Source organism: Aotus nancymaae, unplaced genomic scaffold (assembly GCF_030222135.1).
Source record: "Aotus nancymaae isolate 86718 unplaced genomic scaffold, 86718_ANA_hifiasm-v0.15.2.pri h1tg000030l, whole genome shotgun sequence".
NCBI classification, from domain to species: domain Eukaryota; kingdom Metazoa; phylum Chordata; class Mammalia; order Primates; family Aotidae; genus Aotus; species Aotus nancymaae.
The window spans coordinates 2933091-2961065 of NW_026988443.1; the positions used below are offsets into that span (position 1 = coordinate 2933091).

The window sequence follows — 27975 nt, forward strand, 5'->3', positions numbered from 1 at the left end:
GGATATGTTTATGGCTATGAAGATAGTGATGGTTTCGTGGGTGCATACTGATTCTGAAACTCACTGAGATGGATGTATTCATTAAATACATACAGCTTTTTGTATGCCAATCACACTTCAATAAAATGGTTTCAAAAAATTAGAAATGAAAATAATTTAACAGTAAGACAATCAGTGCTTCCTGAGTGACAATTTGACTGCAAAAATGGTGTTATTTTGTGACTTACCAGTTGTACTTTTGTTCCAAGGAAGTTCTACCATAAGCTGCAAATAATTTCTAGTCAGAGCATATTCTGGCATTGACTGAGGCATTTTTTTTGAGTCTGCGAAGAAAGAAATACATAGCAAACATGTTCAAGAACACAGAAATATTCTGTAACAGAAAAATCAAACATATCTCTCTTTCTTGGTTAGATATATCATTCATGTTTACTTAAATCTGAAAAAGTTTTAAAGTATCCAGTTAATGAAATGTTCATTTTGTTTTGTAATGTAATGATCACTACTCCTATATCTCTTACTGGCCTACTTTAATGCTTCTTCTCTAGTCCCACCAGGGAGGAGTTCTTCCCTTCTGCTCTGCTTTCTCTACAATGCATTCTCCTATTTTGTAAGTACTTAATGTACTTACAAAACAAAATAAGACAGACACCTGCAAACTGCAGGAGAAAACAGTGTATCTAATTCCAGCCTGGAAATACGGCCTCACTAGTGGGTCCCTTTTAAGTTCACAAGGAGAGTCAAGTGACACGTATCTACTGGTTTACTTATCGCAATAAGATGTAAGTGCCTAACTATGCATAATACGATAATTTTATTTTTTTGTATCAGAGATCAATGAGGTCTGCTTATAAAAGCAAGCTAAAATATATTTAATAACAAATGCTACTTCCATAATATATGCAGTGCTTAGCAAAGTGTTCTGCACATAATAAATGTTCTACATATATTAACTAATGTCAGAGGCAATATAAAATACCCATCAACTACAATTACCAATGTTTTTAACTGTGAGCCTCAGAAAGTCAAATATTAAGTCACTAAGCATTCAAGCAGGCTCACTACAATTCATTAATAAAAGAAAATGCAATAAAAGTTCTAAAGCTAAAAGTATGCTAAGGAAAAACAGCTTTCAGTTTAATGCTGGGGATATCCAGAAAATGCAATCAACCTATATATCCTATTCTGTTATCAAGGTTTCCCTGTACTTTGTCTCGTACAAAGAGAAATGGAGAGTCCTTGCCCTTGAGAGTTTACAATCTAGAGAAAAAAAGTCACATGTGAAGAATACAATGCTAACTGAACAAACATTACGTGTAAGAAAAGAAGCATGGTCCACTCTTTCAGACAACAAAAAGGCAGCTCCAAGAGTGATATAGCTTGACAGCACACTGCAAGTGGAAGACTTGTATCATGTATTCTCAGTATTTGAGAAAAGAGTAATGAAAGTGGTGTTAATCAGGAGTACTAAGAATGTTTTAAAAATCAGATTCTGGTTGAAGGATGAAGAAAGGGGAAAGTACTCCACAGATCAAAGATATAAGCTGAGAATCAGGAAAGCCATGAAAGATGAGGGTTGGCAACGACAACATGAAATGAGTAGGGCTGTCTATAAATATGCTAAGCATAAGACAAAGGAGAAAGATCAGAGAATATAAAACAAATGATTTGGCTTTCATTTTGTGATCCACAGTGCAGAATCAAGTTTCCATGAGCAACAGTTTTCAACATTAATAAGCAAAATGAAAACAATAATGAACAAATGCCTTTTATAATTTACCTCTTTATCTCTTTGACACAGACTTTATGGGCCTGCTCTGGCATACTAGATGTTGGTAGTTTTTTCTCTAGCATGACAATGTCATCATCATCTTCATCTTCATCTTCTAAAGTACCTGGGATATGTGTAATTCTCCTAATAGGGCGTATTGCTATAACCTAACGTAGAAGGCAGAAGAGTAAACCATATGTCAAAATAAATTGGAAATGAAGTACCCAGGTACACAGAAAATTACGATTGGTGCTGAATAAACACTTTTACGACTACAGTCTGTATGTTTAGGAAGCGAAGTTCAGAATAATAATCAAAAGGCAGTTGTATATATACAGGCAGCAGAATTGCAAAAGTAGACCAACATAAGGTAGACATGATTCTTTGGTATATGCTTATAATAATACTTGCATAAGAAAACAAATTTCAAGGAACTGGATACTAGAAATAATTAAAACATCTAGGAACTATCTTTCTTTGAGCTACTACTGCAGCCACTATTTTCTTGATAGATTATTACTTCTTGTCACCTGGTGAATGAAAAACATTCCATTCTCTCTCCTACATTACAAAATTTCTTCCTAGCATGTTCAACATTTCCAGCACTGGCTCTATTTTGTCTTCAAAGCTTTCCTGCTTTTAAAATATTTTTTCTTACCTCTAGTTCCTTCCAGTTAACCACTGCAGTATTTACTTCCCTTCTTGTGAGGTTCTGCTTCTCTAACAAGTGGCTATAACCACCACATCCACTACCTCATCCATTACTTCAGTGAGCCCTTGGCATCTGTTCCCATCCTGACAAAATTGTTCTTTCAAATCGAAAAAACATATTCTGTGCAAAGTTAAATGACCTTTGTGCTCTCCTCTATGATCTCTCTATCATATGTTAAAACTACCTTATGTGCTCCTTGAAATTCATGAATAAGCAACCATTACTGGAGCAAAATAATATACTAGCATTTAATTTAAAAGCCTCCAGAACATTTTACTTTTTTTTTTTTTTTTTTTTTTTTTTTTTTTTTTTATTGCATTTTAGGTTTTGGGGTACATGTGAAGAACATGCAAGGTTGTTGCACAGGTGCACACCTGGCAGTATGATTTGCTGCCTCCCTCCCCTTCACCTATATCTGGCATTTTTCCCCATGCTATCCCTCCCCAACTCCCCACCCCCCCCACTATCCCCCCTCCCCCAACAGACCCCCGTGTATAGTGCTCCCCTCCCTGTGTCCATGTGTTCTCCTTGTTCAACACCCACCTATGAGTGAGAACATGTGGTGTTTGATTTTGTGTTCTTGTGTCAGTTTGCTGAGAATGATGTTTTCCAGGTTCATCCATGTCCCTACGAAGGATGTGAACTCCTCCTTTTTAATGGCTGCATAATATTCCATGGTATATATGTGCCACATTTTTCCTGTCCAGTCTATCATCGATGGGCATTTGGGCTGGTTCCAGGTCTTTGCTATTGTAAACTGTGCTGCAATGAACATTCGTGTGCATGTGTCCTTATAGTAGAACGATTTATAATCCTTTGGATATATGCCCAGTAATGGGATTGCTGGGTCAAATGGAATTTCTATTTCTAGGTCCTTGAGGAATCGCCACACTGTTTTCCACAGTGGTTGAACTAATTTACACTCCCACCAACAGTGTAAAAGTGTTCCTATTTCTCCACATCCTCTCCAGCATCTGTTTTCTCCAGATTTTTTAATGATCGCCATTCTAACTGGCGTGAGATGGTATCTCAATGTAGTTTTGATTTGCATTTCTCTAATGACCAGTGATGATGAGCATTTTTTCATATGTTTGTTGTCCTCATGTATGTCTTCTTTTGTAAAGTATCTGTTCATATCCTTCGCCCATTTTTGAATGGGCTTGTTTGTTTTTTTCTTGTAAATCTTTTTTAGTTCATTGTAAATTCTGGATATCAGCCCTTTGTCAGACGGGTAGGCTGCAAAAATTTTTTCCCATTCTGTTGGTTGCCGATTCACTCTATTGACTGTTTCTTTTGCCGTGCAAAAGCTGTGGAGTTTGATTAGGTCCCATTTGTCTATTTTGGCTTTTGTTGCCAATGCTTTTGGTGTTTTGGTCATAAAGTCCTTGCCTACGCCTATGTCCTGAATGGTTTTGCCTAGGTTTCCTTCTAGTGTTTTTATGGTGTTACGTCTTATGTTTAAGTCTTTAATCCATCTGGAGTCAATTTTAGTGTAAGGTGTCAGGAAGGGGTCCAGTTTCTGCTTTCTGCATATGGCCAGCCAGTTTTCCCAACACCACTTATTGAACAGGGAATCCTTTCCCCATTGATTGTTTTTTTCAGGTTTGTCAAAGATCAGGTGGTTGTAGATATGTTGTGTCGCCTCCGTCGTCTCTGTTCTGTTCCATTGGTCTATATCTCTGTTTTGATACCAGTACCATGCTGTTTTGATTACTGTAGCCTTGTAGTAGAGTTTGAAGTCCGGTAGTGTGATGCCTCCTGCTTTGTTCTTTTTGCTTAGAATTGACTTGGCTATGCGGGCTCTCTTTTGGTTCCATATGAAGTTTAAGGTGATTTTTTCCAGTTCTGTGAGGAAGGTCATTGGTAGCTTGATGGGGATAGCGTTGAATCTGTAAATTACTTTGGGCAGTATGGCCATTTTCACAATATTAATTCTTCCTAACCATGAACATGGAATGTTTCTCCATCTGTTTGTGTCCTCTCTTATTTCGTTGAGCAGTGATTTGTAGTTCTCCTTGAAGAGGTCCTTTACGTTCCTTGTTAGTTGTGTTCCTAGGTATTTTATTCTCTTTGTAGCAATTGTGAATGGCAGTTCGTTCTTGATTTGGCTCTCTTTAAGTCTGTTATTGGTGTATAGGAATGCTTGTGATTTTTGCACATTGATTTTGTATCCTGATACTTTGCTGAAGTTGCTTATCAGTTTCAGGAGATTTTGGGCTGAGGTGATAGGGTCTTCTAGATATACAATCATGTCGTCTGCAAATAGAGACAATTTGACTTCCTCCTTTCCTAATTGAATACCCTTTATTTCTTTTTCTTGCCTGATTGCTCTGGCTAGAACTTCCAGTACTATATTGAATAGGAGTGGTGAGAGAGGGCATCCTTGTCTAGTGCCGGATTTCAAAGGGAATGCTTCCAGTTTTTGCCCATTCAGTATGATATTGGCTGTCGGTTTGTCATAAATAGCTTTTATTATTTTGAGATACGTTCCATCGATACCTAGTTTATTGAGGGTTTTTAGCATAAAGGGCTGTTGAATTTTGTCGAAGGCCTTCTCTGCATCAATTGAGATAATCATGTGGTTTTTGTCTTTGGTTCTGTTTATGTGGTGAATTACATTTATAGACTTGCGTATATTGAACCAGCCTTGCATCCCCGGGATGAATCCTACTTGATCATGGTGGATAAGCTTTTTGATGTGCTGTTGTAATCGGCTTGCCAGTATTTTATTGAAGATTTTTGCATCTATGTTCATCATGGATATTGGCCTGTAGTTTTCTTTTCTTGTTGAGTCTCTGCCGGGTTTTGGTATTAGGATGATGTTGGTCTCATAAAATGATTTGGGAAGGATTCCCTCTTTTTGGATTATTTGGAATAGTTTCAGTAGGAATGGTACCAGTTCCTCTTTGTATGTCTGGTAGAATTCTGCTGTGAGACCATCTGGGCCTGGGCTTTTTTTGGGTGGTAGGCTCTTAATTGCTGCCTCGACTTCAGAGCTTGTTATTGGTCTATTCAGGGTTTCGACTTCTTCCTGGTTTAGGCATGGGAGGAGACTACTGTCCAGGAATTTATCCATTTCTTCCAGGTTTTCTAATTTATGTGCATAGAGTTGTTTGTAATAATCTCTGATGATGGTTTGAATTTCTGTGGCATCTGTGGTGATATCCCCTTTATCATTTTTTATTGCATCTATTTGGTTATTCTCTCTTTTCTTTTTTATTAGTTTGGCTAGTGGTCTGTCTATTTTGTTGATCTTTTCAAAAAACCAGCTCCTGGATTTATTGATTTTTTGTAGGGTTTTTCGTGTCTCTATCTCCTTCATTTCTGCTTTGATCTTAGTTATTTCTTGTCTTCTGCTAGGTTTTGAGTTTTTTTGATCTTGCTCCTCTAGCTCTTTCAATTTTGATGATAGGGTGTCAATTTTAGTTCTCTCCTTTCTTCTCATGTGGGCACTTATTGCTATATATTTTCCTCTAGAGACTGCTTTAAATGTGTCCCAGAGATTCTGGTATGTGGTGTCTTCATTCTCGTTGGTTTCGAAGAACATCTTTATTTCTGCCTTCATTTCAGTGTTTATCCAGTCAACATTCAGGAGAAAGTTGTTCAATTTCCATGAGGATGTGCGGTTCTGGGTGGGCTTCTGAATTCTGAATTCTAACTTGATTGCACTGTGGTCTGAGAGACTGTTTGCTATGGTTTCTGTTCTTTTGCATTTGCTGAGGAGTGATTTACTTCCAATTATGTGGTCAATTTTAGAGTAGGTGTGATGTGGTGCTGAGAAGAATGTATATTCTCTGGATTTGGGCTGGAGAGTTCTGTAAATATCTATTAGGTTTGCTTGTTCCAGGTCTGAGTTCAAGTCCTGGATATCCTTATTAATTTTCTGTCTCGTTGATCTGTCTAATATTGACAACGGTGTGTTGAAGTCTCCCAGTATTAATGTGTGGGAGTCTATGTCTCTTTGTAAGTCTTTAAGAACTTGCCTTATGTATCTGGGTGCTCCTGTATTAGGTGCATATATATTTAGGATCGTTAGCTCTTCTTGTTGCATTGATCCTTTTACCATTATGTAATGTCCTTCTTTGTCTCTTTTGATCTTTGTTGCTTTAAAGTCTATTTTATCAGAGATGAGAATTGCAACTCCTGCTTTTTTTTGCTCTCCATTTGCTTGGTAAATCTTCCTCCATCCCTTTATTTTGAGCCTTTGTGTATCCTTGCATGTGAGGTGGGTTTCCTGGATACAGCACACTGATGGGTTTTGGCTTTTTATCCAATTTGCCAGTCTATGTCTTTTGATTGGGGCGTTTAGTCCATTTACATTTAGGGTTAATATTGTTATGTGTGAGTTTGGTCCTGTCATTTTGATGCTAGCTGGCTGTTTTGCCCATTGGTTGATGGAGATTCTTCATTGTGTTGCTGCTCTTTACCATTTCGTGCGTTTTTGGAGTGGCTGGTGCTGGTTGTTTTTTTCTATGTGTAGTGTCTCCTTCAGGAGCTCTTGTAAAGCTGGTCTGGTGGTGATGAAATCTGTGAGTACTTGCTTGTTCACAAAGGATTTTATTTTTCCTTCACTTATGAAGCTTAGTTTGGCTGGATATGAAATTCTGGGTTGAAAGTTCTTTTCTTTAAGGATGTTGAATATCGGCCCCCACTCTCTTCTGGCCTGTAGGGTTTCTGCTGAGAGATCTGCTGTGAGTCTGATGGGTTTCCCTTTGTGGGTAACCCGACCTTTCTCTCTGGCTGCCCTTAGTATTTTCTCCTTCATTTCAACCCTGGTGAATCTGATGATTATGTGCCTTGGGGTTGCTCTTCTAGAGGAATATCTTTGTGGTGTTCTCTGTATTTCTTGGACTTGAATCTTGGCCTGCCTTGCTAGGTTGGGGAAGTTTTCCTGGATAATATCCTGAAGAGTATTTTCCAGCTTGGATGCATTCTCTTCGTCACATTCAGGTACACCTATCACACGTAGATTAGGTCTTTTCACGTAGTCCCATATTTCTTGTTGACTCTGTTCATTCCTTTTTACCTTGTTTTCTCTAATCTTCCCTTCTCGTTTTATTTCATTGAGTTGATCTTCAACTTCTGATATCCTTTCTTCTGCTTGGTCAATTCTGCTGTTGAAACTTGTACATGCTTCGCGAAGTTCTCGTGTTGTGTTTTTCAGCTCCATCAATTCATTCATATTCCTCTCTAAGTTGTCCATTCTCGTTAGCATTTCGTCAAGTCTTTTTTCAAGGTTCTTAGTTTCTTTGCATTGGGTTAGAACATGTTCTTTTAGCTCACAGAAGTTTCTTATTATCCATTTTCTGAAAGCTGATTCTGTCATTTCATCACACTCATTCTCCGTCCAGTCTTGTTCCCGTGCTGGTGAGGAGTTATGCTGCCTTGTAGGGGGAGAGGTGTTCTGGTTTTGGGTGTTTTCATCCTTTTTGCGCTGGTTTCTTCCCATCTTTGTGGATTTATCCGCCTATTGACTTTGTAGTTGCTGTCTTTCTGATTTTGGTAATTTTAAGTCTGCAGCAGCTGAACTCATAAACCCCCTTTTCTTCTCCCCAGGTGTTCTGGCCCAGGGGTTTAGCACTTTATATTTTTCAGCTGTGTTGCTACCGTTTTCCCTGCCCACAAGGTGGCAGTCTAGTCACACTCAGCCTGCAGAGGCTTCGCTGAGCTGCTGTGGGCTCCGCCCAGCTTCCGTGTGAGCTTCCCAGCAGTCCTGTGGGTGTAGTTAGAACTGCTTCCGCTATGCTGGCCCGCCCCTGTAGTGACGGAGTCTCTGTAGTGGCGGGTTGTCTTGGTTACGGAAAATTTCCCCGGGAACTGCAGGGTGTTTCCCGATGGAGGACGCCCCTCCCCCACAGAGCTGAACCGTCCCGGGTTCAGCCGTGTTTCTAGAGGGGCCCTCTTTGTCCTGTAATCTCTTGGCTTGCCTCCTTGCCACAGTTCCCCTTGCTGGCCCAGAGGGGACACAGTCTCGTTCACTTTGTTCAAGGAGCCGCTGCTCCCCGCCCCCCGTGCAGGCCGAGCGGCTGCTCCGGGCCAACCAGCGGCGCTGGGAATGCGGGGAGCTTCTCCACGCAATTAAAATCCGCTGCCCTGTGTGCCGCTGCGTCAGCCGAAGCAGCGGCTCTGAGATTCGTGGCACTCCCTTGCCCAGGGGTCTCCTGGCTTGGCTCCCTGCTTCAGCTCCCCTTTCTGGCTCAGAGGGAACTCTGTCTCTCTCGCTCTGCGCAAGAAGCCACTGCCCCCCGCTCCAGGGCGTAGGCTGAGCGGCCACTCCGCTCAAACCAGCGGCGCTGGAGACCCGTGGGGCTTTTCCTGCTGTGAATCTCCTGGTCTGTGGGCAGTAAAAGTCCGTCTGGAAATGCGGCGTCCACTCACCCTCTGCGCCTTCTCTCGGAGCTGCAATCCCGACTTCCTCTTAAGTGGCCATCTTGGATCGATCCCCAGAACATTTTACTTTTTGAGACAGGGTCAAGCGTTGTCACCCGGGCTGAAGTGCAACGGCATAAACACTGCTCACTTCAGCCTCAACCTCCCTGGCTCAAAGGATCCATCCACCTCAGCTTCCCAAGTAGCTGGGACTACTGACATATATCAGCATGCTGGCTAATTTTTTTAATTTTTTTGTACAGATGAGGTCTCACTATGTCACCCAGCCTGGTCTTGAACACCTGGTCTCAAGTGATTCTCCTTCCTTGGCCTCCCAAAGTGCTGGGATTACAGACCTCACTGAGCCACCACACTAAGTCCAGAACTTATTTTTTAACCTGGAAAATTTATCTATTTAATACATTCAAACATAAAAATGTTCAAAACATAAAGCAGTAAATAATAATTTAATTTTATAAAAACATAAGTATTAATATATGCTTTTCTTCTAAGTCATTAGCAGACAAAAAATTATAAAGAATAAAAAACTGAACACATCATATATTTTTTAAAGTGAGATTTTTATAAGCATATCAGTAATTTCACTGTTAAGACAAAAGCACTTTTTTATGCATTTTTCCCTCGACTGCTAAAACGGTGCTTTTCAACTCTAAGGGGAATGAAAAGGAGACAGCTTTAGGCTAACTCCAAATACTATCCTCTGATTCTTACTTTTTAAATAACTGTCTTTTGTTTGATCATTTTCTGGAGCACTTGTGAACAACTTTCATTTTAAGTGATGGCAACCTTTATTCAGAGTAAGTTGCAGTTTTCTGCAACTCCCACTGGATTTGTCTTTCTGCACAAAATGAGTAATTGAGTCCTTGATCTGATCTCAAGCCAGAAAGAATCCAGCTTTCTGTATGTTTTAAACAGCATGGTGTCCTGGAGTACTAAACGCCAGCATGATGACCACTACTCCTATCTCTCTCCTCAGCCTACTGTACTGCCCCTTCTCTAGTCTCATCAGGGAGGAGTTCTTGCCTTCTGCTCTGCTTTCTCTACAATGTATTCTCTTTGATGACAAAACACTTCTGTGCTGATGAACATCAAATTGCTAACATAATTCTCAACACTTCACTTAAGTCAGAGTTCTGCATCTCCAACAGCTTTCAGAGAACTGCCATTTTCACATCCTGTCTACATCAAATATATCTTCCTAATCTTAACTCTGTCCAGATATAAAAATAGTAAAATCAACAGATCACGGTAGACGTCAAACAGATCCCATCATACATATAAATGTAATGGATGATAATGGGGGTGGGAAAGATTATTTAATAGTGGTGTGGAGTCAAACAAAAAGCTATTTGAGGTAAAAACACCATTGCTGTCTTCAAAATAAATAACATATGGGTTACATAATTACTTTTTTTTTTTTTCAGACGGAGTCTCACTCCGTCATTAGGCTGGAGTGCAGTGACCTGATCTCGGCCTCCCGGGTTCAAGCGATTCCCCTGCCTTAGCCTCCCGAGTAGCTGGGACTACAGGTATGCACCACCATACCTGGCTAATTTTTTGTAATTTAGTAGAGACGGGGTTTCACCGTGTTAGCCAGGATTGTCTTGATCTCCTAACCTCATGATCCACCCGCCTCAACTTCCCAAAGTGCTAAGATTACAGGCATGAGCCACCATGCCCAGCCAATTAAATACTTTTTAAAAAGTCAACTGAAGTTAAAATGAAAGGAAAGTGAATATTTATCAAGCCACTAGAGGCTACAGGGCTTAAGCTTAGAAAACAAGAAAAGATCAAGATTTGACTAAAGGAAAATGGAAACTTTTTATGAGCTGAAAACAGCCAAATTTTGGCACAACATATAGTCCTTTTAGGAAACAATTTTGCATTACTTTCTTAATACTACATGCAGTGAAAAACTGTTATATTCAAAGACACCCATCACAGTTATTTGTTAGTGTTTACAATATGCAAAACGTTGGAAACAACACAAAAAGGGAAATGGCTCAGTAAATTATCCTTTGGGATGATAACCAAAACAAAATGAGAAAAATGCTTTATAAAAAAATCCGGACAAGGAAAAGGATGAGAAGTAAACACCTAAATGTTATCAGTAACTCTAGTTAGGTGACAATAAACTTTTTTTTTGTTCCTTTTTTAATTCTCCTTATTTTTTTTTCAAGCCTGAAATGGAATCAAATAAATATTTACCCTCTTATCATCATCTTGCTTGGGTTTTCTGGTTTTCTGAAGCAATTTCAGTCCTTCAATTTGTCTGACAAGCAGTGGTATAGTCATCTTGAACCGCTCTTCCAGGCTCATAGCATCTAAAATCTATTAACAGGATCTTTCTTAGAAACACACAATCCAAAAACAGGCAGTCAGAGCCATGGCTTAAATTGCCAAGTTAAAAAAAAAAATTCTTATCAGTATTAACACTACACTATGGCTGAAACAACCAAATGAACTATATTAATCAGCAAGGTTGTTTGAGATGACTATCAGAATCCTTAAAAGAGAAAGAAAAAAACAGGATCTTGGTTTTTCACTTTAAAATGAAGTTGTGTGTTTTTAAGATAAAAAAAAAAAACAACCAGACACAGTTCAAGAGAACAGAAGCACTAAACAAACTCTCACTAGTGATTTGTAGGAGCACCGGCCACTCTCCATTCCTGTAGTAAAACACACCGCTGCCGCCCACAGCCAGGGGGCTGTCTGGCAGTCCTGTAACTCTTCTCCCACTGGTTTAACTGAATTCCTGTATACAACCAACCTGTTTGTATTAGTTGTGTTTGCTACTATAAAGGTTGGATTGAAGTAACTGATAACATACGAAAGAGCTGTTTCAATGAAAACAAACAAATGTTCTAGGATGATTCAATAAAAAGACTGCTTTAAAAGTACCTTAAAAATAAGTGGGCAAGAAAAAAGTATTAGAGTTTGGGTATTAAGTCATGTAAACCTAGGATTCTATACTTGGATTACTTTTCAAGTATCTTTAAAATTCATTTCATTTGAAATAAATAGAAACTTAAAATAATAAGTCATACATCATAGGTGTGATTTATATAAGAAACACAGTGAAGATTCTAAGAAAGCAGGTCCACACACAAGGGAAGGGCCATGGCTCCACATTTTAAAACAGTCAATCAAAGAATGTCTATATATTTAAGTTAAATTCAATATTTACCTTTTTTTTTGGGACAGAGTCTCTGTTGCCCAGGCTGGAGTGCAGTGGCATGATCTTGGCTTACTGCAGCCTCCACCTCCTGGGTTCAAGTGATTCTCCTGCCTCAGCCTCCCAAGTAGCTGGGATTATAGGCGTGCGCCACCACGCTCAGCTAATTTTTATATTTTAGTAGAGATGGGATTTCACCATATTGGCCAGGCTGGTCTCCAACTCCTGATCTCAAGTGATCCACATGTCTCAGCCTCCCAAAGTGCTGGGATTACAGGTGTGAGCCACTGAGCCCGGCTAAATATTTACCTTTTTTTGATTCTTTAACTTTTTGGGTAAATTGACTACTAGTACTGATTATGCAAATAAAAGAGCTGCTCATGTAAACAAAAACGGAAAACAATCACATTTGAGAGTCAATTTAAATGTAAAAGCATTTCAACTACCTTGAGTCTCAAGTATCTTTTTCTGGAAGGTCAAAACTTAATTACTCACTATCTAGATCTCAATAAAAAGTGACAAAGCAACCTAGCGTTCAAGAAGGGAACACTGTACCTGGAGTTTCTCTTTGTTGCTTGTTCGGATAATTGATGTCAAGATGTCTGGTAAAGCTTCCCTTGGAAGACTATCTAAAAGACGTCTCAATTTAGCAACTGCAGGGACGGACATATCCAACATTTCAAACAACTAGAAGGGGGAAAAAAAGTCTTTTAAATGAAATCTGGCATTATTTGTGAATTTTTAAAAATCAGATTCCCATCTAGTTTAATGTTTGGGCCTCCATCTTTGTTTCTGAAAGATCACTGATTAATACAGCCTAGGTATTTTTGAGGCCTCAGAGGAAAAGAAAAGTACTTTCAAAATGTCAATCAGAATGAAAAGCAATATTAGCTCTAAAGTAGTTAAGACTAATGTTTAAAAAGGTTTTGTAAACTTCTGGCATGATTTTTAACTTTCTATTGAAAAAAATTCAAATCTACAAAAAAGTTGCAAGAGTCATACAATAACTCCTGTATAGCCTTCTCCCAGATTCACCAATTGTTAGCATTTTGCCACATTTGCTTTCTCTCTTCACTCACACATTATAATTACTGAACATCTGAGGTTAAGCTGCAGAATTGAGATCCTTATTCTTTCTTTAAATCTCTAATCCCATGACAGATTAAGGACCTTGTTCTTAAGAACAAGAATATTCTCTTACATAATCACAATATAATTATTAGATGTACATTATTAGAAATATGTGTATTATTAGAAATTTAGCATAGTTGACACTATTATCACGGCCAATCAGAAGCTGAAATAGTAATATTTAGTATAACATTTGTGTGTTAGTCTGTTTTCACACTGCTACTAAAGACATACCCAAGACTGGGTAATTTATAAAAGAGGTTTAATCGACTCGGTTCCACACGGCTGAGAAGGCCTCATAATCATGGAGGAAGGCAAAGGAGAAGCAAAGGCCCATCTTACATGGAGGCAGGCAAGACAGCATGTGCAGAGGAACTACCATTTATATAACCATCAGATCTAGTAAGACTTATTCACTACCACGAGAACAGTATGGGTGAAACCACCACCATGATTCAATTATCTACATCTGGCCCCGCCCTTGACACATGGGAATTATTACAATTCAAGGTGAGATTTGGGTGAGGACACAGCCAAACCATATCAGTTTGGACTAACTAGAATCTGAGCACTGACTATGAAAGACTTTTAGAAAAACAACTGCCAGGGTATACCTGGGAGTTAAGATAGATTAAGCCCAAGGCACACTTTCAGTAACTGTGGTAGTCATTAGTGCTACTGACAAACTCCCCTTTTCTTTTGGGCACTGATCTTTCTAACTTCCTTTGAATATATTAATATGCGTGTCTATGAGTCTTAAATTGACCCATGAAACATAGTGGAAGTGTCAGTTCCTTCGGGGCAGAAGCATTACAAGCCAATGAGAGATGCGCCCCATTTTCTTTTCCTGCCTCAGACATAAGGGAAGCATGTCTTGAGATGAATCTCCAATCCAACTGGGTCCAAGTGACTCTAATAGGCAGATACGACCCCCACTAGTCTCAGGCATGAAGCATGAGCAAGAAAGACACTCATGTTACATGACTCAGATTTCAGAGTAGTTAACACAGCAAAACTTAGTTCTCACTAATTCACAAATGATATATTAAATCCTCATTTAGTCCACTCAAATAAGATTTCATGTGCTAATAATAATCAAATCCCTCCAACAACATTGTAATTTTGGAACTTATCTATTACTTGCCTAGAATCAAGGGAATTAAAGTATAATTATGATGAAGCTGTTCAGGTGGAAAAAGCAGATAATGAAATCTGAATACTCCTGCTACTAGGAATTCACCCTGTGAAAATAAAACAGCTAAAACTCATTTTCCAAACATTTACTGAGTACAAACTATTTGCCAGACCCAATACACTGCTCAGCACAGGATGGTTAAAGGAGAAAAATAATTCAAGTTTGGTAAAGAAAAAATACCTGTAAGATACATTTCAATACAATGTGATAAGCATTATGTTAAATGATATGTATGACAGACCGTGAAGGCACAGAAAGGAACGCTAACAGCCTACAGGCGCTGGGAAAGCAAAGATTCAATTTTAAAATTCAGAGATGGAGGTTGGGCACAGTGGGTCACACCTGTAATCCCAGCACTTTGGGAGGCCGAGGAGGGCGGATCATGAGGTCTCGAGTTTGAGACCAGCCTGGCCAACGTGGTGAAACACTGTCTCTATTAAAGACACAAAAAATTAGCCGGGCGTGGTGGCGCGTGCCTGTAATCCCAGCTACTTGGGAAGCTGAGGCAAGAGAACCGCTTGAAACCGGGAGGCGGAGGTTGTAGTGGGTCAAGATTGCGCCACTGCACTCCAGCCTGGGCGACAGGGCGAGACTGGGTCTCAAAAAAAAAAAAAAAAATCCCGAGATGGAAGAGCACTCCCAGCAGAGAATGGAAGGCAGAATTATAGAGACATGAAATAACTCAATGTGAAGCTCTTTTACACTCAGTAGAGTTAGAATTAGGGTGTCAATGAGGTGATAACTAGAGTTGAGGCAAGACAGATAGGCCCAAAACAAGTTACAACAGTTTTAATGTTATACTAAGAAATTTGGTGTCTATCCTATAACCATTAAAGTCTTTTACTCAAGGGAAAGGGATGCCCCAAACTTCTTTTAGAAAGGCTCAGGGAACAGAAAAGTTTCAAGACAGAAGAACTGGGAGACAGGAGGTTACTGAAGAAGTCAATTGAAGAGGGCTGGAGAAGGGAATGAAAGAGAATAATTAATTGGAAATAATCTTAATGTCTAAAAAGAGAAATGATAAAATTAGTGTACATTAACTCAATTAAATTTATAAAAGTATATGAACATTAGACATGGATATGAAAACAAAACATATAATTGAATATGGACTGAGCCCAGAAGACAAACAAAAATGCAATTTGACGCATGATGATAGTAAGATGTATGGTGATCTAGTTCTCTCTAAAAATTCCTTTAATGTCACTGCAAAATCCTTACAAGTTTAAAAAATTTATCTAGATTTCAAAGTGCAAAGAAGTCAAGACATAGTGAAAGAGGCTATGAAGCTACGTCCAACAGAAGTACAAAGACCCAGGGAACATCGCTGCTGAAAAGAAAAAGAAATTCTATTTCCCTCCATCTCCTTTATTCCTAAGCAGTATATTCACTTACTCTAATTTTCAAACTGAAGTTTCTTTCCTCAAAGTCCTTTCTTTCAGCCCCTACGGAAGTTATAGATCCAGACTTTCTATTTTTCTATTTTTTTTTTTTTTGAGTCAGGGTCTCGCTCTGTTGCCCAGGCTGGAGTGCACTGACGCAATCCTGGCTCACTGCAACCTCCGCCTCCTAGGTTCAAGTAACCCTCCCACCTCAGCCTCCCCACTAGCTGGGACTACAGGTGTGCGCCACCACACTTGGCTAATTTTTGTATATTTTGTAGAGGCGGCATCTCACCATGTTGCCAAGGCTTATCTCGAAGACCTGTGCCCAAGCAATCTGCTCACCTCAGCCTCCCAAAGTGCTGAGATTACAGGCATGTACCACTGCACCTGGCCCCCTAATTTTCTATTCTTCTATTATTCTTCATTACACTGTAAGTATGGCTCTTCAAATGCCACATCAGATACATTAAAATATGTGTAGGGCTATGAACACTTGCACTACACATATTTTAATGATCAGTAGTATTTATAATTGAGACTTTTAGATATTATCTGATCCTCATAGATCTCTAGTTATAGTCACTGGATTCTATCAATAGAAAAGTAGAAGACCATATTTTACAATTTTTTAATATGTTTCGTTGAGGTTTGAAACAAAATAGGGTGGGAAGAGGAGTTTTCTGTTCTATCGAGAGTTAACCAAAAAACTAGAATTAAGGAGTCAAATATTTAACGCATACCTAAAATGTGCTTCCCTCCCCAGCATTCTAGCTAATCAAGGTTTTAACCATACGTGAAATCAGTCCACCACAGCCTTGATCTACCATAGTTACTGCTAGACATAATGTGATCTTGACTTTTGAAGTGATATATTATAACTTATATAAATGGTGCCTAGATATTTTAGTGACAAAGAGCTTCTGTGTACTATTTTATTTCTTAGCTTTAAATATTTAGGTTTAATAATTATCTAGTTTAGAGACAGTAGAAGTTGTAAGGAAAACTATAGAAATAACATTTGGAAAAACTTTAGAAAGGGCAGGCCAGTATGTCCTGGAATGATCTAGGTACAACCCAGACAAGAATAGATCGAAATTAATAAATGATGTTACTAAATCACTTAAATGTATACTGTCCTAAAACTTCACCATCCAACAGATTCATCATATCTTAGGACAGCAAAGGAACCAAAGAAAAATGGGTTTTAAGAAAAAATAAAAGCAACTTACTTGTACTGTATATTTGTAAAACTGCTCCGATAGTTCTCCTAGCTCCTCCCTCATGTTACAGGTGTTGGGAAACTCCTCAAGTCGGTCCAACTGCTCCACTTCAGCAATAGGATATGGCTTCTCTTTTAAGACCTGTACAATCTGGAAACGGCACAGGCCGGTCATCAACAGAGTGTAGTGGGGCTTGGGCCAGTTACTGCCCACAACCTGAACCGCCAGTGCAGCTGTCCCGATCCTGAAAAACACACGGAACGTCGTATTACAAATAGTCAATATGGTAAACAGAAACTCACTTCAAAAAGTGTTGGCTTTCCTGATAAATTCATATTAAGCAAAGAACATCTGAAATGTAAATAAATTGTTTCTCGATTTAACTTAGCATCCAGTATGTGGTCTCTTCTGTCACTACCCTCAGCTATAGGGCAAAACAAACCATCTCACTATAATTAGCACCTCTTTTAAAAAATTAGGTAGGAATTTGCAAACATTTGGATTATTCAGGCATAAAAATGTAAGAGAAAAGTAGCTGACGAGTATATAGCTTAAATTAATGTTGCCAACTAAGAATAAGGCAATCTTACACCAGGATAAATACTATCAATTTGAATAGATTTAAATATAAATAGCATAAACCAATCTAAGAAATCTCTGTTCCAACACCAGTTGTGCTACTAACAGCAAGTCAGTTTTCTTACATAATCAATCTATGAAACTTCTACCTACATACCCACCTTATCACAAACTGCCATCACAATCTGGGAACTTACATATATATATATGCCCTTAACACTGAATTTCTAAGTGTGAGAGCTAAATATTATAGTCCACACACTGGCACAGACTGAGGAAAGCTAAAGACCCACATCTCAAAAGGTTTCAACTTAGTTCTAAGTGGTAATCACTCCACCTAACAGGTGAAAAGGCTTTATTTAAGTCTCAGCTCCTCAGCAGCATATAGAACTCTGATCAAGTCACACACAAATTTAATTCACAGAAAGGAAGTCTCATCCAAACTAAGCCAGTTATATAAAATAGAAAAACCAGCATTCAGAAGATACTTCCAGATCCCAAAATAAATCATATTTTCTCTCTTCAGCCATAGGAAAAGCAGTAATTCCAGAAAACAAACCAGAAGGACTAGAACTCTCAACACCCTGGGAAAGAACACTTATCTCAAAGATAATAAATCATACAATACAGTATGTGAATATGTGAGTGAACTTGCTTACTTCTAAACACAGTGAATTCTTGATTACTTCCTTATAAATTATTCATTCCGTGGATTACACATAGCCTTTGGCTTCTTTCTGCCACTCAGCTTATTTTGAACCACGTCCATCCTTTCTTACCTTTCAATCATTATCATGTTTACAATAAAAACTGATTTAAATAGTAACTTAAGCCAAACAACTGAGAAGATAAATTGGTGACAGAAAACAATCACATACATAAAAAACTTGAACTGATTTGGCAATTAGCTAGTATTTTCATTTATTTGTGTTGTGGCTCCTTTTCTTCAATAGTAGGTTACGTTTCCCACTTCCCGAAAGCCCACTCAGATTGCCCGAGAAAGTGAGTCACATCTAAACTGATTAGAGAACTTAGACCACAATTCATTGCAGATGATATTCATCAACATTTGCACAACGCTAAAAGCACTCACAGTCCTGTTTGTATATAAAACATCCACAGACAAGAAACTGGATCCCCAGCCTCAAGGGTTTACAAAGTAGAAACCAAGGAGAAACCAGAGAGATGAGACAAATCCAAACCTCCAGATCAGGAGACACAATTAATTGAGCTACATCACTGCTAAAAGGTGATGCTAAAAAGAGATGTTTTTTTGTTTCGTTTCGTTTTGTTTTTTGAGACGGAGACTTACTCTGTCACCGGGCTGGAGTGCAGTGGCGTGATCTTGGCTCACTGCAACCTCTGCCTCCTGGGTTCAAGCGATTCTCCTGCTTCAGCCTCCTGCGTAGCTGGGACTACAGGCCCGTGCCACCACACCCAGGTAATTGTTTGTATTTTTTGTAGAGACAAGGTTTCACCATGTTGGCCAGGATGGTCTCGATCTCTTGACCTCATGATCTGCCCACCTTGGCCTCCCAGCATGCTGGATTACAGGCGTGAGTCACTGCAGTGTTTTGTTTGTTTGCTTTGGGGCAGAGTCTCGCTCTGTTGCCCAGGCTAGAGTGCAATGGCGTGATCTTTCCTTACTGCAACCTCCGCACCCCGGGTTTAAGGGATTCTCAGGCTTCAGCCTCCCAAGTAGCTGGGGTTACAAGCAAGCACCACCATGCCTGGCTAATTTTTGTATTTTTCAGAGAGAGGGTGTTTCACTGTGTTGCCCAAGCTGGTCTTGAACTCCTGACCTCAGGTGATCCACCCGCCTCAGCCTCCTAAAGTGCTGGGATTACAGGTGTGAGCCACCACACACAGCCAAAAAGGGTTTTCTTGTAAAGCAAATACAGTGTTTTTGCTGTAAAAGGATTGTTCCAGACTGAAGAGTTTAAATTGAACTAATACTATGCCTACAAAATGTACAAAGGTTTTAAATATCTTAATTGCTTTTTACTTAAAATCACTTAGGAGAGAGATCCAAGATGGCTGATTACTAGCAGCTCGGGATTGTAGCTCCCAGTGAAAGTGTAGAGAACGAGAGGATGCCACACTTTCAGACGAATTTTTGTTGCTCACGGACCAGGAGATTCCCAGCGGAGGAGCCCCACGGGTCACCAGTGTGACTCTCGCTGCCGGCGCGGCAGTTTTGCCGGCAACTCAGCGTGGCGTTTCTCAGTGCAGAGTAAGCGGGACTGGGTCCCCTTTTGACCAGCGTTTGGAGCTCCGGGAAGGCAGAGTCGCCTATTCAGCTGATTTAAGGATGGACTCAAGAAGGGAGCCAGACCGGAGATTCCCAGGCAGAAAAGCACCATCAATCTTAACACCGCTGTTTTGGCCGCCGCAGTGGATTGCTCGGATTTCGGCGCTGAGAATCAACAAGTTGGACATCCACTCAGAGACCTAATTAGAAAGTCGGTAATTACAAAGATGACAGATGGATAAATTGATAATGAAGGGAAGAAACCAGCCTAAAAAGGCAGAGAATACTCAAAATCAGAACTCCTCCCTCTCTACAGGGGATCACAGTTCCTCATCAGCAACGGAACAAGGCCTGATGGAGAATGAGTGCATTCCATTAACAGCAGTAGGCTTCAAAAGGTGGATGGTAAGAAACTTCTGTGAATTAAAAGAACTTGTTCTAACCCAATGCAAAGAAACTAAGAACTTTGAAAAAAGGTTTGACGAAATGCTAACGAGAATAGACAATTTAGAGAGGAATATAAGTGAATTAATGGAGCTGACAAACAAAATACAAGAACTTCATGAAGTATGCACAAGTTTTAACAGTCAAATTGATCAAGCAGAAGAAAGGATATGAGAGGTCGAAGACCAACTTAATGAAATAAAACGAGAAGACAAGATTAGAGAAAAAAGGATAAAAAGGAATGAGCAAAGTCTCCAAGAAATATGGGACTATATGAAAAGACCTAATCTATGTTTGATAGGTGTACCTGAATGTGACGAAGAGAATGAATCCAAGTTGGAAAATACTCTTCAGTATGCTATTCAGGAAAACTTTCCCAACCTAGTAAGGCAGGACAATATTCAACTCCAGGTAATACACAGAACACCACAAAGATATTCCTCAAGAAGACCAACCCCAAGGCATATAATTGTCAGATTCATTAGGGTTGAAATGAAGGAGAAAATACTAAGGGCAGCCAGACAGAAAGGTCAGGTTACCCACAAAGGGAAGCCTACCAGACTTAACAGCAGATCTCTCAGCAGAAACCCTACAAGCCAGAAAAGAGTGGGGGCCAATATTCAACATCCTTAAAGAAAAGAACTTTCAACCCAGAATTTCACATCCAGCCAAACTAAGCTTTACAAGTGAAGGAAAAATAAAATCTTTTGCCAACAAGCAAGTACTTAGAGATTTCACCACCACCAGGCCTGCTTTACAAGAGCTTCTGAAAGAAGCACTACGCATATAAAGGAACAACCAGTATCAGCCTTTCCAAAAATATATCAAAAAGTAAAGAGCATCAACATCATGAAGAATTTACATCAACTAATGGGCAAAACGGCCAGCTAGCATCAAATGGCAATATTAAACTCATATATATTATTATTCAAACTGGATAAAAAGCCAAAACCCATCGGTATGCTGCATCCAGACCCATCTCACATGCAATGATACAAAGACTCAACACAAAGGGATGGAGGAAGATTTACCAACCAAACGAAGAGCAAAAATAAATAAATAAATAAACAGGCATAATGGTAAAAAGATCAATGCAACAAGAAAAGCTAATGATCCTAAATATATACGCACCCAATACAGGAGCACCCAGATACCTAAGACAAGTCCTTAATGACTTATAAAGAGACTTAGACTCCCACACAATAGTGGGAGACTGTAACATCACATCGTCCATATTAGACCGATCAACGAGACAGAAAATTAACAAGGATATCCAGGACTTGAACTCAGACCCGGAACAAGTAAACTTAATAAACGTTTATAGATCAAATACACAAAACATACATTCTTATCAATACCACATCACACCTATTCCAAAAGTGACTACATAATTGGAAGTAAATCACCCCTCAGTAATTGCATAGCATTTCATAGGTTTAAATGAAATATTGGTTGGCTGCTTGTTTGTTATTTTCTTCCCTTATTCCTTCCTGTCTCCATTGTTAAGCACAATTATTAGCATAAAAGAGGTTTTCAATACCCATTTCTAGACTGCATTCTAGCCTGGGCAATAAAGCAACACTCCCGTTCTCTCTCCCTCTTTCTCTTCCTTTTTCTTCCTCTCCTTCATTTTTTTTTTCTTTCTTTCTTTCTTCTCTTTTTAAAAAAGAAAAAAAGAAAAAGAAATGGGGTTTGTGACTAGATCAGATTCTTACTGTAGGGGATCCTCAGAGCCCAAAGAGAACATAGTTAGACACGTTTTCCACTTCCTCCACAGAACCTGGTGAAGCGCCAAAAAACTCTCCTAGCATACTAGCTATGCTGGAAACACTACAAAATCGGTGGATATTAAAGGTACAATTTCCTACACTGATTGCTTTTTGTGAGAAACATTAAATATTAAAATAAAATAAAATCACTTATAGTTGACTAGAGTATATTATTCCTTTAAAAAAATCTTTTGTTTTCTTTTTCTTTCTTTCTTTTTTTTTTTTTTAACAGAGATTGGTCTCATTATGTTGACCAGGCTGATCTCAAACTCCTGGCCTTAAGCAATCCTCCCATTTCAGCCTCCCAAAGTGCTAGGATTACAGGCATGAGCCACTGTGCCCAGCCTAGAATATATCCCTTTTAAAGAAAAACATGATCTGCGAAATTATAGATGGCTAGTAACAGAGTACCTGGTGAAAGGCATTTTGGGTGAAAAACATAGTGAAAAATAATCTACTGTATATTGGGCTCTAGGTTTTATATATACAAATAGGTAAATAAAATATTCAACTAATACTTTCCTTCTATGATACACAAAAGACTGTATATCATACAAAGGGTTGTCTATCAAGTCATCATTTACAAAAGATTGTGTATCAAGTCAGTCATTTTTCTAAACATTCTGGCTTTTCTACTATATGTGTATTATTAGGTATGATCGTAGGGCAGCATTTTAATTTTGCAACAGATCCAAATTTATATATCCCAATATGTGGTGTCCTTCTCTTTAGGTAGTAGCTCGGTAATTCTATCCTCTAATTATTATGATATTGTTCAAAGAAGTTTCAAAACTCCTAACTTGAATCTACCCTCAGAGTTTGTAAAATACTGTTTTAATCCAAATGACATCTGACTACGATGGTTATAATTTGTGTAATTTGAAAACTAACTAAACAATGTAAGAGTTCCAAACATGTTTAAGAACCATCAACTGCAGTAGTGGGAAAATCTAAAAGCAGCACTACTGGAAAAAGCAGTTTTCCAAGATGAGGATATTATGTAAATATCTAATTCCGGCCTATATGCCCAGCACTCGATTTTCTTTTTTTTTCCCCTACAGACAGAATCTTCCTCTGTCAACCAGGCTGGAGTGCAGTGGTGTGATCATAGTTTACTGCAGCTTCAACCATCTGGGCTCAAGTAATCCTCCCATCTCAGCATCATGAGTAGCTTTGACTACAGGCATGTGCCAGCAGACCCAGCCACTTTTTAAACATTTTTTTACTTAAAGCCCTTGATTTTTCTTGGAATTTTTATTCTTCCAAGACCTTCCTGCAATGATGCTAGACCCATTCAGCCCATGGTGGAATATTATGGGGCCTCCCCACTCCTCTCTTTAATCCCCTTTTGTGAAAATCTACATTTAAACTACCCATCTGGGGAATAATCATACCACTGGGATATAGGTTTAGAATGATTTGCAGTTTCAAAAGGCTTTCATATGCACACTTCATTTTATACCTCCTTTCACCTCACGAAGAAGGTGGTATTATTTCCTTATTACAAGTGAGTAAATGAGATTCAAAAAGGTGGAAGATGGCATTGGGGCTCACCCCTGTAATCCCAGCACTTTGGGAGGCCAAGGCAAGTGAATTGCTTGAGTTCAGGAGTTCAAAACCAGCTTGGGGAGCATGGCAAACCCCCGTTTCTACCAAAAAAAAAAAAAATTAGCTGGGCATGGCGGTATGTGCCTGTAGTTCCAGCCACTCTGGAGGCTGAGGTGGGAGGATCACCTGAACCTGGGAGGCAGAGGATGCAGTGAGTGCCAAGATGGCACCACTGTACCAGCATGGGTGACAAAGTGAGACCCTGTCTCAAAAAAATAAAAACAGAACTTAGTTATACATGGTTACAAGAAAATTTAATAGAAATAAATTTAAATTAAAAACTTAAAAGATAATTTAATCAATTAAGAGTTCCTTAATTATATTTTAAGACAAATTTTACTTTTTTGTCCAATACAACGGACACAGGTACCAATTGTACCTATAAGAATTATAAACAAAGGCCAGGCACGGTGGCTCATGCCTGTAATACTAACACTTTGAGAGACTGAGGCAGGAGGATCACTTGAGCCCATGAGTCTGACACCAATCTGGTCAACATAGGGAGACCACATCTCTACTTTTTTTTTTTTTTTTTTTTGAAACAGGGTCTTACTCTGCTACCCAGGCTGGAGTGTAGTGGCACAATCACAGCTCACTGCAGCCTAGACCTCTCTGGCTCAGGCAATCCTCTCATCTCGGCACCCCCAAAAGCTGGGACTGCAGGCATGTGCTACCATGCCTGGCTAATTTTTTTTTTTTTTGGTAGAGACAGGTCTCCCTATGTTGCCCAGGCTGTCTTAAACTCCTGACTTCAAGCCATCTTCCTGCCTCAACCTTCCAAAGTGCTGAGATTACAGGTATAAGCCAATGTATCAGCTTCTCACTCTTTCTTAAAACTTCATTTCTAAATAGAAGAAATTTCACTTGTATATCATAGACTTTCTTTAAGAAGAGTAAATGAAGATTTAGGAAAATCTAATAGATTAAATTTTAAAATTTTGCTATTATCAGGCAGTATTTCTTGAATGCCTAAGAATTCTAAGAATAGAAATAGAAATAATGTATAGACAAAGAATTGATCCAACTTATGAAACTGTGTACCTGTTATACATAGGCATTAATAGTTTGTTAGATAAACACTGATGAAACTTAGCTGGAGTCTTACTGATAAGAAGCAAGTCAACAAAGAAGGGGACTGAGAAGTCAGCATTATGATGAAATGAAGCCATGTACCTTGAAGAGTGTAAATTTGGAAGAAGACTGGATGACCACCTTGAAATGCTTGGAAAGATATTGTACAGATAGTGCTAAATTATTACCCCTTTTCACTAAGAAAACAATGGGTCACTCGGGAGGCACTAAAAATGCAGTTCAACCAAGCAGAAAAATGCAGGGTGCCCTGGGGCAGCACGCCAGCCAAGTTCTATACTGCAGGCCAAGTCCAAAGCTCCTCCCTTAAAAAGGCTCCCGCAGGCAACATGTCTGCACACTAATGTGAAGAAAGGGACTGTACTACTCAAAACTACCAAGGAAGTGGCAGAGGTAAGTCACCATCTGACCCTGCCCCTCTGTGCGGCAAAGAACGCTGGGAGCAAATTACTTCTGCTGCTCCTTGAAGGTTGTGGCCAGTGTCACCTGGATGGTGTAAAGGAAACAAGAGACAGGAACAGAGACCCTCGCCTTGTCTCTGGGCTACCATACGGAAAAGCAGGTAACTGGGGAAGGACAGATCTGTGCATGGAAACAGACTAACGCTATGGATAACTCAGTATTTGAATTATTAAAGTTCTTTTTTTAAGTAGAGTATTTTAAAGGCCATATTAGAGAAAAAAAGGCATTGGAAACGATTACCAAGGAATATGGTACAATCTTTCCACACAGGCTTTTAAAGTAGCAAACAATACTTCTAGGATAACTAGATGGTCTAATGGGTTCTTATAATGCTGGAATTCTATGAAGAGTTTTCAATGTATGTTTTCTAATTTAAATGACTAAATTTTAACATTGCTACTCATTTAAAACAAAGGCAATGATATGAACATCAAGGATCAGATTAGAAGTATCTGATTATTAGTGTTTACTTCCAAGCACGAGAATTGAGAATTGTCGTTCTGGAGAGATTTTCATAAAAGAAATAAAAAACCTGCAGGGTGTGGTGGGGCTTGCCTATCGTCCCAGCTACTCCAGAGGCCAAAGCAGGAGATAACGTGAGTCCAGGAGTTTGAGACCAGCCTAGGCAACATAGCGCGACCCCATCTCTACAAAAAATTCAGAAATTAGTTGGGTGTAGTGGTGCACACCTGTAGTCCCAGCGAACTAAGTGCCTGGGCACAGAAGGCAAAAAATCATGGGAAAAGTAAGCAGAGGTTAAAGAAGCAGGGTCATATGTTGGGAAACTAAAATCCAACACAATTTATCAAAGAGTACTTAAACTTGAAATGTGACCAATTCCACTCAGGCGATAACTAAAGCAGGTATGATGGGAGCCAAGATATTTTCCATGCTTGTGAAAGGCAAGGCTTTTACAATATAAACGAATACTGGGCTGTTGTGGAAGGTTTGTAGGTCTTTGTTGCTTTGTCTGGCTTTCTTTTATCGTGGCGGGGAGAGGGGCGGAATGGGAGGGAATGGGGCGGCTGGGGAAGGTACCAGTCTCCTTGGAAAATCCGAAGAAAGCAAAGGATTCTCCTTTAAAAAAATGTACACAGTCACAAGATTTTGAAGAAAAATAAGGCATGTCTAACCCTCTGGAAATCCACTCAGAGTCAAGAACCACTAATTTAAAAATAAGAGATAACTGACAGGGAAGGAGAAGCTCTAAAACGAAAACACAACACCTCCAGTAGAGTTAAATATAGGAGGTGGTTGCTTGGGAGATGAGTTTGAAGATGATTTGTTGAGAGCGTATTAATTTACCAACACTGTACAACAAAAATATGAGCCACATGTAAAATGTTAGTGTCCACATTATAAAAACAGCAGAAAATCTTAATATTTTATTTAGCCCAAGTACTCAAAATATTACCATTCCAACATTTAATCTATGTAAAATTTACTAATCAAAAAGTTTTTTCAAAATCTGGTGTGTACTGTACACTTAACAGCACATTTAGGGTGACCAAACTCCTAGTTTTCCTGAGACGGAGGGGCTGAAACATAGGACTTTCAATGCTAAAACAGACAATGTAATACTAAGCCTGGGGCCTAAGAAATGTTATGACTGAAGGAGCAGAGGTGAGAAGCAGGAAAAGTTCCAGAAAAGGGGAACCAGAGAAAATGTGAGCAGGAAAGGCCCTTCACAAAGGGAAACAGAAGCATTAGGGGGAGAAGAAAAAGGGTGGCAGGGAGTATAGAAAAAAGGCACCCACAAATAGTGCAGTCTAGGATGAAACAAGAAAAAGTTAAAACTTATGGAGCAGAGAATCTCTCAAAGGACAAAAATGATGGGTGAGAGAAAAGGGGAAGTGGATAGGAAGAAAGGGCAGTGGGGAGGAAGGTGGAAAGCAAAGGAAAGTGAAGGCAGATATCACCGGAGAGAAAGAAAGGGTCTGGAAAGTTAAGAGCACTGGTCTAGGAGGCTGAAGACCGAGGGCGAGGAATTGCGGGGTATGTGCGGGGTTGGGGGAGCGGGGATTCAAATTAAATTATCCACAGGGGCAGGAAACTGCATAGTTTCACCAGGTGTCAGGCACTATTTCACGAACGATCTCACTTACCGTCATGGGAAGGGTCTCTGTCATCTCCATTCTGCCTGGGAGCGTAACCGAGCGCCGGAGTCCGCCCCAAACCGAACCTCGCGCTCAAGGCCGGCCGCGGACTGGGCCCGGGTGCCCGCAGGAGGCCGCGCCGCCCGCCGCCGCCCGACCCCGCCCGACGCCGCCCGCCGCCGGGGCTGCCTGGCCTACCTGTGCAGCCGCGGCAGGTCCTGCGCGTCGCTGGCGGGGTCAGGCGTGTTGGAGATGACGCCCAGGATGGTGCCCTTCAGCACGCGGCTCCGCACCAGCTGCAGGTTGCGGGCCGAGTCCACGCTGGTACGCATGGTGGAACCGGGCAGCAGGACGCCCTCGTGGGTGAGCAGCAGCGGGAGGCGGCTGGGATCTGGATGGGGCTCACTGAAGACATGGTGGCAGCCTTTCGCACAGGGGCTGTCAAAAGGAGCCGGACAGACAGCTGTCTACGACCTACCCCGCTGCCTCCGACCTACCCCGCTGCCTCCAAACCTCAGAGCCGCCTACGAGCCTCTGCTTCCGGCTCCGCGCTACGGTCAGCCCTCGGGTCCAAACGCCGTCGCTTTGCGCTGCCCTCTCGCGGAGCCTCCTGGTAAGACTTGCGCGTCGTATATATGCGAAAAGAGGCGCATTGAAGCCTTCGCCTGACTTACAGGGTATGTTTGAACGATGACCGC

At 40.0% G+C, this 27975-nt stretch overlaps 2 protein-coding genes across 6 annotated transcripts in view; both read right to left on the reverse strand.

The window, feature by feature from the left end:
* Window positions 1-313, reverse strand: part of LOC135277225 (ATP-binding cassette sub-family C member 11-like) — a 71928-nt gene extending 71615 nt beyond the window's left edge. Inside the window, exon 1 of one of the 4 annotated variants that reach the window (XM_064383004.1) lies at window positions 228-298. Coding sequence is in view for 1 of the 4 variants with exons in the window: in XM_064383007.1 (XP_064239077.1) it covers window positions 228-261 (34 nt within the window). In the remaining 3 variants the exon portion in view is untranslated. Of the gene's footprint in view, window positions 1-227 lie in introns of all 4 variants that reach the window. The other 3 variants (XM_064383007.1, XM_064383008.1, XM_064383006.1) reach the window with 3 other exon arrangements.
* Window positions 237-27822, reverse strand: LOC110569297 (lon protease homolog 2, peroxisomal-like). 2 transcript variants are annotated; one of them, XM_064383026.1, is made up of 6 exons: window positions 27476-27822; window positions 16989-17223; window positions 12604-12735; window positions 11082-11204; window positions 1781-1938; window positions 237-323 (listed from the first exon to the last, which is right to left on the reverse strand). In XM_064383026.1, exons 1-6 carry the CDS (start codon window positions 27607-27609, stop codon window positions 278-280), a joined length of 828 nt encoding a protein of 275 aa, XP_064239096.1. In that variant the 5' UTR covers window positions 27610-27822; the 3' UTR covers window positions 237-277. The 2 variants fall into 2 exon arrangements, with proteins under 2 accessions (XP_064239096.1, XP_064239097.1); XM_064383027.1 differs by lacking the exon at window positions 12604-12735.
* Between the last annotated feature and the right edge of the window lie 153 nt (window positions 27823-27975).